Source organism: Coregonus clupeaformis, unplaced genomic scaffold, assembly GCF_020615455.1.
Source record: "Coregonus clupeaformis isolate EN_2021a unplaced genomic scaffold, ASM2061545v1 scaf0093, whole genome shotgun sequence".
Classification (NCBI taxonomy): domain Eukaryota; kingdom Metazoa; phylum Chordata; class Actinopteri; order Salmoniformes; family Salmonidae; genus Coregonus; species Coregonus clupeaformis.
Window position 1 is genome coordinate 473729 of NW_025533548.1, and position 13825 is coordinate 487553.

A 13825-nucleotide genomic window follows, 5' to 3' on the forward strand; every position below is an offset into this window, starting at 1 on the left:
ACATCTCCCCTCAAATGTTGATATTTGGATGCGTTGATAACCAAACACAATTCAATATCACTAAATTAGAAATCAACCAAAATCATTGGTCACGTTTTGGACACTGGGTTGAACATTGGACTCCAAAACACCTGATAATCACCTGATAACACCTGATAATTGAATGATGCCTTGCGCACATTCAAGGCCCCCAGTATCAGAGGCAGCAAAGCAACCCCACAGCATTATCAAACCTACCCATGTTTGTTTGTATATAGTGTCAGTTAACTATATCAGGGACCGGCCAGCAACCTCCCACAGACTGGCACAGGTCCAAGGACAACATTCCAGGCTGGTGCAGGTCCAATGACAACATTCCAGGCTGGTGCAGGTCCATGGATAACATTCCAGGCTGGTGCAGGTCCAATGACAACATTCCAGGCTGGTGCAGGTCCATGGATAACATTCCAGACTGGTGCTGGTCCAAGGACAACATTCCAGACTGGTGCAGGTCCACGGACAACATGCCACAGACTGGCGCAGGTCCAGGGACAACATCCCATAGACTGGCGCAGGTCCACGGACAACATGCCACAGACTGGTGCAGGTCCAGGGACAACATCCCATAGACTGGCGCAGGTCCACGGACAACATGCCACAGACTGGTGCAGGTCCATGGACAACATGCCACAGACTGGCGCAGGTCCAGGGACAACATCTCAGACTGGCGCCGGTCCATGGACAACATCTCACAGACTGGCGCAGGTCCATGGACAACATCTCACAGACTGGCGCAGGTCCAAAGACAACATCCCACAGACTGGTGCAGGTCAGAGGTCAGGACCGGAGATTGAGAAACACTAAAGCACACAGAGCTGATAAAGGCTAATCTGACCATAGGCTGTTTCATTACACACAGAGCTGGTAACAAGATAATCTGACCCTGGGCTGTTTCATTACACACAGAGCTGGTAAAGGCTAATCTGAACCTGGGCTGTTTCATTACACACAGAGCTGGTAAAGGCTAATCTGAACCTGGGCTGTTTCATTACACACAGAGCTGGTAACAAGGCTAATCTGACCCTTTGTCACAAATCCATAGGGAGTCAGGAAGCAGGAGCAGAAGGAGATTTTAATAACAATGATGAAACGCAAATGAACATAACAGGAGATGTGTACTGAACAATACTGCCTGATGACTGAGGCTACTGAGGGCTAAATAAAGGGAAGGTCATCAAGGTGATGATGAAGTCCAGGTGTGGGTAATGCACCCGATGTCACAGGAAGGCCAAAAAGATCATCAAGGACATCAACCACCCGAGCCACTGCCTGTTCACCCCGCTATCATCCAGAAGGCGAGGTCAGTACAGGTGCATCAAAGCTGGGACCGAGAGAATGAAAAACAGCTTCTATCTCAAGGCCATCAGACTGTAGTAGACCGGCAACGTGGAGCGCTGGAGAGGGGCAGCATGGGTAAGCGTGACACCCTGGGCTGTGTTTCATTACACACACATGTTCCTTCTCTCCTATCCTTTCTCTCCTTCAGAGACACTGGCCGGGATTCAATCCGTGTTATAGAGCAGTGCACTGGACAGCTGACAATACAACTTTTCCATGAAAGCAATCTCCGCGAACGTTGGGGACGTTGCCTTTAAAAGGAGCACTGTCGGCTGTTTAGTGTGTCGCCCTGTAACGCACCTTGGATTGAATCCTGGCCACAGACAGACAGACAGACCAGACAGAGGCAGATTAACAAAAAAAAAGTACTTTATTTTTTCTCTCTTTTACACATCAGTTTGATTCATGTTACGAAAAAGTAACGCACACTTAAAAACTAGTGCATGTATACAAATATCAAATAATTATAACATGCATACTTACAAATGATATAAATATGTAAGAGCACAGTTATGCACCATGTCATACTTACAAATGATATAAATATGTAAGAGCACAGTTATGCACCATGTCATACTTACAAATGATATAAATATGTAACAGCACAGTTATGCATCATGTCATACTTACAAATGATATAAATATGTAACAGCACAGTTATGCACCGTGTCATACATACAAATGATATAAATATGTAACAGCACAGTTATGCACCGTGTCATACTTACAAATGATATAAATATGTAACAGCACAGTTATCTACTCTGTCAATGGTTTAACAGCAGATGTTCTGCGATTGGTTCTGTCCCAAATGGCACCTTTATTCCATTTGTAGTGCACTACACAGAGAATAGGGCACATAGTAGTGCACTAGCTAGGGTACAGGATGCTATTTGGGACACCACCTTATACTCAACAGACCAACAAAAGCACGTCTCTTTGATTTACATAAAATAAGCCCTACCAAGGCTAAAATAAAATAAAAAGTAACGCCACAAGGTAAGCGACATCAAAGCCTAGGCCTAGTAGGCTGCTACTGGCTTGGTTTTCAGAGAACACACACACCTGCTGTAGTCACTGGATATCCAAGTGATGAGCTGCATCCCAAATGGTACGCTATTCCCTCCATATGGACCCTGGTCAAAAGTAGTGCACTATATAGGGAATAGGGTGCCTATTTGGGACGCTACCCTAGTGGAAATCTGTTACATGAGTCCCATAGACAGAATATATTACTAAGGTGTTTGAGGCTTGAGACTTGCTGATCAGTCTGACTAACCCAACCCCTTATTGAGACTTGCTGATCAGTCTGACTAACCCAACCCCTTATTGAGACTTGCTGATCAGTCTGACTAACCCAACCCCTTATTGAGACTTGCTGATCAGTCTGACTAACCCAACCCCTTATTGAGACTTGCTGTTCAGTCTGACTAACCCAGCCCCTTATTGAGACTTGCTGATCAGTCTGACTAACCCAACACCGTATTGAGACTTTCTGATCAGTCTGACTAACCCAACCCCGTATTGAGACTTGCTGATCAGTCTGACTAACCCAACCCCTAATTGAGACTTGCTGATCAGTTTGACTAACCCAACCCCTTATTGAGACTTGCTGATCAGTCTGACTAACCCAACCCCTAATTGAGACTTGCTGATCAGTTTGACTAACCCAACCCCTTATTGAGACTTGCTGATCAGTCTGACTAACCCAACCCCTAATTGAGACTTGCTGATTAGTTTGACTAACCCAACCCCTTATTGAGACTTGCTGATCAGTCTGACTAACCCAACCCCTTATTGAGACTTGCTGATCAGTCTGACTAACCCAACACCGTATTGAGACTTGCTGATCAGTCTGACTAACCCAACACCTTATTGAGACTTGCTGATCAGCCTGACTAACCCAACACCGTATTGAGACTTGCTGATCAGTCTGACTAACCCAACACCGTATTGAGACTTGCTGATCAGCCTGACTAACCCAACACCGTATTGAGACTTGCTGATCAGTCTGACTAACCCAACACCGTATTGAGACTTGCTGATCAGCCTGACTAACCCAACACCGTATTGAGACTTGCTGATCAGTCTGACTAACCCAACACCTTATTGAGACTTGCTGATCAGTCTGACTAACCCAACACCGTATTGAGACTTGCTGATCAGCCTGACTAACCCAACACCGTATTGAGACTTGCTGATCAGTCTGACTAACACCTTTTGGGCTCCAGAGGTTAAATCATATAATAACACCTACTAACCAACAGATAAAATGCCAATAAGGAGAAAGTGGTCTCTGCTGAACGTAGCAGGCTACAGTCAAATGATCCTATGTTTGGCCCAAATGGTACCCTATTCCCTATAGTGCACTACATTTGACCAGAGTCCTATGGGCCCTGGCCAAAAGTAGTGCACTATGTAGGGAATAGGGTGCCATTTGGGATGCAACCAGAATGATATAATAATGTGGCAACTATGAAGTAATGTTTTACATTCATTTAAATAAACAGGTTTAAAGCCAGCCAGGTCTCTCCCTAGGCTAGTCAGGCTAGTTATAGGTTACAGACAACACGTCTCTCCCTAGGCTAGTCAGGCTAGTTATAGGTTACAGACAACATGTCTCTCCAAAGGCTAGTCAGGCTAGTTATAGGTTACAGACAACACGTCTCTCCAAAGGCTAGTCAGGCTAGTTAAAGGTTACAGACAACACGTCTCTCCCTAGGCTAGTCAGGCTAGTTATAGGTTACAGACAACATGTCTCTCCCTAGGCTAGTCAGGCTAGTTATAGGTTACAGACAACATGTCTCTCCAAAGGCTAGTCAGGCTAGTTAAAGGTTACAGACAACACGTCTCTCCCTAGGCTAGTCAGGCTAGTTATAGGTTACAGACAACATGTCTCTCCCTAGGCTAGTCAGGCTAGTTATAGGTTACAGACAACACATCTCTCCCTAGGTTAGTCAGGCTAGTTTTAGGTTACAGACAACATGACTGTGGCTCTGCAGAGGGCTAGAAGGCTTGGGCCCAGTTCCAACACTTTAAATACGTCTCCTTCCTTCCCTCATTGATTCCTACCCTGACGTTATCACTCACTATACAGCATCTCAAATGACACCCTATTCATTCCCCTATATATAGTGTACTACTATTAACCAGAGCACACTATATAGGGAATAAGATGTCAGTAGAGTTTTGCCCCAACTGATTTGTACGTGGAGGAAAGGAAGGAAGGTTATAAAGGAGAAAAGGGTGTGTTCAGTAGATATTGGAACGGGCCCTTGCCTTACCTAGTCATCTCTAAGAGCACCACACACCTGAGAGAAAGTCATAAGTACACTAAAATAAATATACTTTGGCTCAGTCCCAAACCAGCCCCTAGCTCCTACCCCTAGACACTTCTCCCCTAGACCTTACAAGGTTTGGATGGGTTTAAGCAATATAAGTTTAGTCTCAAATGGCACCCTATTCCCTGTGGAGGAGGAAACAAAAGTCGGAGGCTTTTAGGTCAAGCACCGGGGTAAATCCTCAGTAGAAATGCACTAATAATAGTGCACTACTTTTGATCAGGGCCCTGGTCAAAAGTAGTGCACTATATAGGGAATAGGGTGCCATTTGGGACGTACCATAGAAGCTTCCCCTAGCACTCTCTCAGGGGTCTAAACAGGCTAGTTTCTATGAGAAGTGTCTATGTGTAAGGGCTAGGGCTTGGTTTGGGACCGTGCATTTGGCTCCAAGGCTCTCAGGTGGCCTAGTAACAAACCCAGCACTAAGGACAAGTCTTCATCTATGGCCGCCTCTCAAATGACAACACCCTATTCCCTATCTAGTGCACTACTTTTGAGCAGGCTGCCACACAGGGCTGGGGGGTCAAGAGAAGGGCACTACATGGGGTGTAGGATGGCGTTTGAGGTATGGCACTATGGAAAGCAGCGTCTGAGAGATCAAGGGTCAAAGGCCACCCAGGCAGAGGTCAAGGGGGCGTGACCTCGCTCTCTTTTACCACTACTCAACGTAAAGGGGGGCGGGATCTGACTCGGATTGGACAGGTTACTCCAGCCGGCGTCTGTGATTGGACAGATATCCATTCACTCACTTCCTGTGGGGATAACATTGCACTGTCTGTCAAATAAATATTCAACATAGTCCACCCGTTTCTGTTGAAGGGAACAGATCAGAGCATGCCGGTTCCGTTGGAAAGAACAGATGAGAACATTCCAGTTCCGTTGGAGGGAACAATTCAGAACATTCCAGTTCCATTGGATTGAACTTTCAGAATATTCTGGTTCCTTCGGAGGGAACGTCTTTCCAACCCTCTGATGGCAATAAAGGCAAACTGGGGCAGAGACACGAAACAAGATGGACGCTTTTATAGTCTCTTAACAGAGTACATCTTCAAAAGCAGAAAACGCCCATTTAGATGTTTTTGTTTTGTTTTATGTAGGTGGTATTCTGAGTCTGTTTGACAGAGCAGATCAGATGGCCTTCTGACCGAACATCTGACTTCCCACAACGGCAAACCGGAGCGGACAAATTCTGCAAGATGAAGGGAATCTTGAAAACATCCAGACGCCCGTTTAAGGAGAGTTGAAGAAACAGTAACAGTTGTTGGAAGGGATTTGTCTTGGAGAAGTCTTTAGTTGAGGGAGGGATGGGGGGAGGAATGGAGGGAGGAGAAACAGTAACAGTTGTTGGAAGGGATTTGTCTTGGAGAAGTCTTTAGTTGAGGGAGGGATGGGGGAGGAATGGAGGGAGGAGAAACAGTAACAGTTGTTGGAAGGGATTTGTCCTTTAGAAGCAGCAGCATCAGGTTCAGTGGAGTGAATCCTTTACACATCCTGTAGTAGGGGGAGGGAGGGGTGGAAGGATGGGTGGGGGGATGGAGAGGAGGTAGAGAGGTGGAGTGAATCCTTTACACATCCTGTAGTAGGGGGAGGGGTGGAGGGAGAAGAAGAGGGAGGGGTGGAAGGATGGGTGGGGGAATGGAGAGGAGGTAGAGAGGTGGAGTGAATCCTTTACACATTCTGTAGTAGAGGGAGGGGTGGAGGGAGAAGTAGAGGGAGGGGTGGAAGGATGGGTGGGGGAATGGAGAGGAGGTAGAGAGGTGGAGTGAATCCTTTACACATTCTGTAGTAGAGGGAGGGGTGGAGGGAGTAGGGAAGAAGTGGAGGTAGAGTGCTCCCATAATTTGCACACACTTAACAGTCAGAAACATTGAAATCCTTGAACTCTCTCACGAGGGGATCGGAGGAGGAGTGCTCTGTAAGGAGGGATGTAGTCTTTAAATTCCTGTCCACTCCCATCCGCCCCTCAGACCAGTCCAGAGTCTTTAGCCATCTTGTAGAAGATTCCTCTCTTGGTGATGAGAGTGGAGGGAGAGTCAAACTCTGCCATCTCCCCTTTATCCAGAACCAGCACTCTGAAGAGAGGAGAGAGAGAGAGAGGAGAGAGAGAGAGATGGAGGGAGAGAGAGAGAGGAGAGAGATGGAGGGAGAGAGAGAGAGAGAGGAGAGAGATATGAGAGAGAGAGAGATATGAGAGAGGAGAGAGAGCGAGAGAGAGCGAGAGAGATGAGAGCGAGAGAGATGAGATGAGAGAGAGATGAGAGAGATGAGAGAGCGAGAGAGAGCGAGAGAGAGCGAGAGAGATGAGAGCGAGAGAGATGAGATGAGAGAGATGAGATGAGAGAGATGAGATGAGATGAGAGAGAGATGAGATGAGAGAGAGATGAGATGAGAGAGATAAGAGAGCGAGAGAGAGAGATATGAGAGAGAGAGGGATGAGAGAGAGGGATGAGAGAGAGAGGATGCGAGAGAGAGAGAGAGAGATGAGAGAGAGAGAGAGATGGAGAGAATGTGTGTGTGTTTTCATATAGAACTGTATATTACCTGGTGTAGTCCATGATAGTATTGAGTCTGTGTGCGATGGTCAGGACAGTGCAGTCATCAAACTGAGTTCTGATGGTGGACTGGATCAGGTTGTCTGTCTCCAGGTCCACAGCAGCTGTGGCCTCATCCAGAACCAGGATCTTAGTCTTCCTCAGGAGGGCTCGGGCCAGACACACCAGCTGGCGCTGACCCAGACTGGAGAGAGGGAGAGAGAGAAGATGTTAATAAGACAGGAGAGAGAGACAGAGAAGAGAAGGATGAGAGAGGAGAGAGGGAGAGAGAGATGTTAATAAGAGAGAGAGAGAGAGAGAGAAGATGTTAATAAGAGAGGAGAGAGAGAGAGAGAAGAGAAGGATGAGAGAGGAGAGAGGGAGAGAGAGAATATGTTAATAAGAGAGGAGAGAGAGAAGATGCTAATAAGAGAGGCGAGGTAAGAAAAGAGAAGAGAGGAGAGAGAGAGATGAGAGAGGCGAGGTAAGAAAAGAGAAGAAGAGAGACAGAAGACGCTGACCCAGACTGGAGAGAGAGAGAGAGAGGAGAGAAGGAAGTGGTAAGAAGGACGAGATAGAGAGAGAGAACCAGAACCTGTGTATGTAATGCTATGTAGGTCTATGAATGGTGTATGTAGGCCTATGGATGGTGTATGTAGGCCTATGGATGGTGTATGTAGTACTATGGATGGTGTATGTAGTACTATGGATGGTGTATGCAGTACTATGGATGGTGTATGCAGTACTATGGATGGTGTATGTAGTACTATGGATGGTGTATGTAGTACTATGGATGGTGTATGTAGTACTATGGATGGTGTATGTAGTACTATGGATGGTGTATGTAGTACTATGGATGGTGTATGCAGTACTATGGATGGTGTATGTAGTACTATGTATGGTGTATGTAGTACTATGTATGGTGTATGTAGTACTATGGATGGTGTATGTAGTACTATGGATGGTGCATGTAGTACTATGGATGGTGTATGTAGTACTATGCATGGTGTGTGTAGTACTATGTAGCCTTGTGTACCTGAGGTTCTCTCCTCCCTCAGAACACTCGTGGTTGAGTTTGTCCGGCAGGCCCGACACAAAGCTCTTGAGATGGGAGAGCTCCAGGGCTCTCCACACCTCCTCATCAGAGTAGCCATCGAAGGGGTCCAGATTCATCCTCAGAGAGCCGGAGAACAACACTGGGTCCTGGAGGGGGGAGGGGGAGAGAGAGAGAGAGGAGGGGGGAGAGAGGGAGAGGGAGAGAGAGAGCGAGAGAGAGAGAGAGAGGAGGGGGGAGAGAGGGAGAGAGGAGGGGGGAGAGAGGGAGAGAGGAGGGGGGAGAGAGGGAGAGAGGAGGGGGGAGAGAGGAGGGGGGAGAGAGGAGAGAGAGAGAAAGGGGGAGGGAGATGGGTGAGGGACAGAGAGGATGTGGGGGCGAGTGGAAGAGTGGGTGTGGGGAAGAGGGGGAGAGATGGAAAGAGGGGGGAAAATAAAGATGTTTTAAATATGGCATTTGTGCAAAAGAGTGTGGGTTAGTTTGAGTCTGTGTGTATGCATGGGCAGGTGGGTGTGTACCTGAGGTATGATGGTGATCCTGGAGCGTAGCTCATGTAGGCCCAGCGTAGCGATGTTAACTCCGTCTATATGAATCTCTCCCTCACACGCCTCGATGATGCGGAACAATCCTAGAGTCAGAGACGACTTCCCTGCTCCTGTACGACCTACTATACCCACCTGGAACAACAACAACAACAACAACATCAACAACAACAGTCACTACCCTGCTCCTGTATGACCTACTATACCCACCAGGAACAACAACAACAACATCAACAACAACAGTCACTACGCTGCTCCTGTACGACCTACTATACCCACCAGGAACAACAACAACAACAACAGTCACTACCCTGCTCCTGTACCACCTACTATACCCACCAGGAACAACAACAACATCAACAACAACAGGCACTACCCTGCTCCTGTACAACCTACTATACCCACCAGGAACAACAACAACAACATCTTCAACAACAGGCACTACCCTGCTCCTGTACAACCTACTATACCCACCAGGAACAACAACAACAACATCTTCAACAACAGGCACTACCCTGCTCCTGTACGACCTACTATACCCACCAGGAACAACAACAACAACAACATCATCAACAACATCTTCAACAACAGTCACTACCCTGCTCCTGTATGACCTACTATACCCACCAGGAACAACAACAACAACAACAACAACATCAACAACAACAGTCACTACCCTGCTCCTGTATGACCTACTATACCCACCAGGAACAACAACAACAACAACAGTCACTACGCTGCTCCTGTACGACCTACTATACCCAACAACAACAACAACAACAACAACAGTCACTACCCTGCTCCTGTACGACCTACTATACCCACCAGGAACAACAACATCAACAACAACAGGCACTACCCTGCTCCTGTACGACCTACTATACCCACCAGGAACAACAACAACAACAACATCAACAACAACAGTCACTACCATGCTCCTGTACGACCTACTATACCCACCAGGAACAACAACATCATCAACACAGTCACTACCCTGCTCCTGTACAACCTGCTATACCCACCTGGAACACAATAGTGAACGACTGTCATTACTAAGCCAGTGGACAGTTAGCATTTCTCAAAAGAAAACATGTCACACTTAGCCACCATGCTAACACTAGCTGGGCATGCAGAGTTGCATACTGGATAGCTACGATAGTGCCACCGATGAAGAAGAACAGCCACAGCAAAGCATCCATGCTCAGTATGAAAAATGTATGCACTCACTAACTGTAAGTCGCTCTGGATAAGAGCGTCTGCTAAATGACTAAAATGTAAAATAAAAATGATATTTTCCTCACAATGATGGCATCCATCCATGAACCCCTACGTGGCTGGTATGCAACCGTTTTCCCCCTTACGGTTAAAGCCTGTGTCACACAAAGCTATTTGGACGCAATTTCTGTTGCAAATTGCAAGTGACATCATCTCAAGCAACTTTGCTGATACACGAAGCAATTAAAACGCAATTGAAATTGCATGCAACATTCAATCATGTCATACATCACGGTTTCATAAATTATTGGTTTATCCAAACGTTTGGTAATTGTAACAGCATCGATGTAGACTAAATGCTGGCTGTACAAATTAGCTAGCTAGACAAAATATTACATATTTGCCAACCATGTTTTACCAAGCTAGCGACGAGCTAAGCTAGCGAACGTTAGCTAGCTAGCTAGTGCAGTCATGTTGGACAATTGCAGTTGAAACTGGACAGAGAAAGGTCTGGGTTCACTTTTAAAATGACATTTATTGACTGCCAGACCATGTACATAAACCACGACTAGGTAGGAAGTCTAGAATAGTTTTTACATTTCCCATTTCGCATGTCTGTTTTGTCGTGGTTTGCAGCTGCACTGACAGCTGTGTAAACATGACAACTAGGTCAGACTTCCGTACAGAACGATATGTCGAGTTATTTAAACTGTTGTCTGCTCACTGATTGGACATTGCATATAGTTAGTTGTGTGAAATAGGATTGATATCTATCTCTTGCGATGCAATGCAACTAAATTGCAAGCAATTTTTATGGGGGTGACACACTGAGCAACCCAGATGCAACTTTGTTTCAAGCAACATAAATGGCGTCCAGATTGCTTCATGTGACATCGGCTTAAGGCTAACAAGCTAACTCTCTTGGTTTCGGATTTTGCAACAGTATGAATCATATTTATTCACATGTTCACTCCTGTTACACAGCCTAATCATTCCTGTTACACAGCCTGATCCCTCCTGTTACACAGCCTGATCCCTCCTGTTACACAGCCTGATCACTCCTGTTACTCAGCCTGATCCCTCCTGTTACACAGCCTGATCCCTCCTGTTACACAGCCTGATCCCTTCTGTTACTCAGCCTGATCCCTCCTGTTACTCAGCCTGATCCCTCCTGTTACACAGCCTGATCACTCCTGTTATACAGCCTGATCACTCCTGTTACACAGCCTGATCCCTCCTGTTACACAGCCTAATCCCTCCTGTTACACAGCCTAATCACTCCTGTTACACAGCCTAATCATTCCTGTTACACAGCCTAATCATTCCTGTTACACAGCCTGATCACTCCTGTTACACAGCCCCCACCATCACATACCTTCTCTCCTCCGTGGATGGCTACGGTGATGTTGCGTACGGCCAGTTCCTGGTCCTCTCTGTATCTCAGACCAAACCCTCTGATGTCTATGTTGCCTGCTGTGGGCCAGCCTGGAGGCAGAGATGATGGGTCATGTCTCCAGTCCGCCTGGGAGGGGACAAATAGAGTTACACACACACCAAGAGTTATACACACACACACACCAAGAGTTATACACACACACCAAAAGTTACGCACACACACACCAAGAGTTATACACACACACCAAGAGTTATACACACACACACCAATAGTTATACACACATACACACCAAGAGTTATACACACACACCAAGAGTTATACACACATACACACCAATAGTTATACACACACACCAAGAGTTATACACACACACCAAGAGTTATACACACACACCAAGAGTTATACACACACACCAAGAGTTATACACACCAAGAGTTCTACACACACACCAAGAGTTCTACACACACACACCAAGAGTTATACACACACACACACCAAGAGTTATACACACACACACCAAGAGTTATACACAAACAGAGTTCCCATGTACACACAGAGTATTATCAGCCCCTCCAGGATTCCGGGATCGCAACTTTTTTTGCAATATCAACAATTCCCTGCATATTATGCGAGGGCTTGCAAATTTGACCAATCACTGTATTATTTCTGCATAAAACAGTCAAATCAGTCAAATTAATCTCATATCATCGCCGCAGCAAAATCAAGCAGTCACACAGCCATAGTCACACAAACACAGTCACGTATATATATATAGTATAGTATAGTTATATACAGTCACAGTCACGTCTATACAGTGAGGGAAAAAAGTATTTGATCCCCTGCTGATTTTGTACGTTTGCCCACTGACAAAGAAATGATCAGTCTATACATTTTACATTTTACATTATTTAGCAGACGCTCTTATCCAGAGCGACTTACAGGAGCAATTAGGGTTAAGTGCCTTGCTCAAGGGCACATCGACAGATTTTTCACCTAGTTGGCTCGGGGATTAGAACCAGCGACCTTTCGGTTACTGGCACAACGCTCTTAACCACTAAGCTACCTGCCGCCCCTATACTTTTAATGGTAGGTTTATTTGAACAGTGAGAGACAGAATAACAACAAAAAAATCCAGAAAAACGCATGTCAAAAATGTTATAAATTGATTTGTATTTTAATGAGGGAAATAAGTATTTGACCTCCTCTCAATCAGAAAGATTTCTGGCTCCCAGGTGTATTTTATACAGGTAACGAGCTGAGATTAGGAGCACACTCTTAAAGGGAGTGCTCCTAATCTCAGCTTGTTATCTGTATAAAAGACACCTGTCCACAGAAGCAATCAATCAATCAGATTCCAAACTCTCCACCATGGCCAAGACCAAAGAGCTCTCCAAGGATGTCAGGGACAAGATTGTAGACCTACACAAGGCTGGAATGGGCTACAAGACCATCGCCAAGCAGCTTGGTGAGAAGGTGACAACAGTTGGTGCGATTATTTGCAAAATGGAAGAAACACAAAATAACTGTCAATCTCCCTCGGCCAGGGGGAGACCTCGTGGAGTTGCAATGAGAAATCAGCTCAGAACTACACGGGAGGATCTTGTCAATGATCTCAAGGCAGCTGGGACCATAGTCACCAAGAAAACAATTGGTAACACACTACGCCGTGAAGGACTGAAATCCTGCAGCGCCCGCAAGGTCCCCCTGCTCAAGAAACACATATACAGGCCCGTCTGAAGTTTGCCAATGAACATCTGAATGATTCAGAGGAGAACTGGGTAAAAGTGTTGTGGTCAGATGAATCGAGCTCTTTGGCATCAACTCAACTCGCCGTGTTTGGAGGAGGAGGAATGCTGCCTATGACCCCAAGAACACCATCCCCACTGTCAAACATGGAGGTGGAAACATTATGCTTTGGAGTTGTTTTTCTGCTAAGGGGACAGGACAACTTCACCGCATCAAAGGGGGGATTGACGGGGCCATGTACCGTCAAATCTTGGGTGAGAACCTCCTTCCCTCAACCAGGGCATTGAAAATGGGCCGTGGATAAGTATTCCAGCATGACAATGACCCAAAACACACGGCCAAGGCAACAAAGGAGTTGCTCAAGAAGAAGCACATTAAGGTCCTGGAGTGGCCTAGCCAGTCTCCAGACCTTAATCCCATAGAAAATCTGTGGAGGGAGCTGAAGGTTCGAGTTGCCAAACGTCAGGCTCGAAACCTTAATGACTTGGAGAAGATCTGCAAAGAGGAGTGGGACAAAATCACTCCTGAGATGTGTGCAAACCTGGTGGCCAACTACAAGAAACGTCTGACCTCTGTGATTGCCAACAAGGGTTTTGCCACCAAGTACTAAGTCATGTTTTGC

The 13825-nt window shown here is 46.1% G+C and overlaps 1 protein-coding gene across 2 annotated transcripts in view; it reads right to left on the reverse strand.

Annotated features, from left to right (window-relative positions):
- Positions 1 to 1733: 1733 nt before the first annotated feature.
- Positions 1734 to 13825, reverse strand: part of LOC121570161 (multidrug resistance-associated protein 1-like) — a 61345-nt gene continuing 49253 nt past the window's right edge. For both annotated transcript variants that reach the window (XM_045213235.1, XM_045213234.1), the window contains 5 exons: positions 11436 to 11582; positions 8822 to 8980; positions 8286 to 8452; positions 7260 to 7454; positions 1734 to 6790 (listed from right to left, as the gene is read on the reverse strand). In XM_045213235.1, coding sequence (XP_045069170.1) covers positions 6682 to 6790; positions 7260 to 7454; positions 8286 to 8452; positions 8822 to 8980; positions 11436 to 11582 — 777 coding nt within the window. In that variant the 3' untranslated portion in view covers positions 1734 to 6681. The remainder of the gene's footprint in view (positions 6791 to 7259; positions 7455 to 8285; positions 8453 to 8821; positions 8981 to 11435; positions 11583 to 13825) is intronic.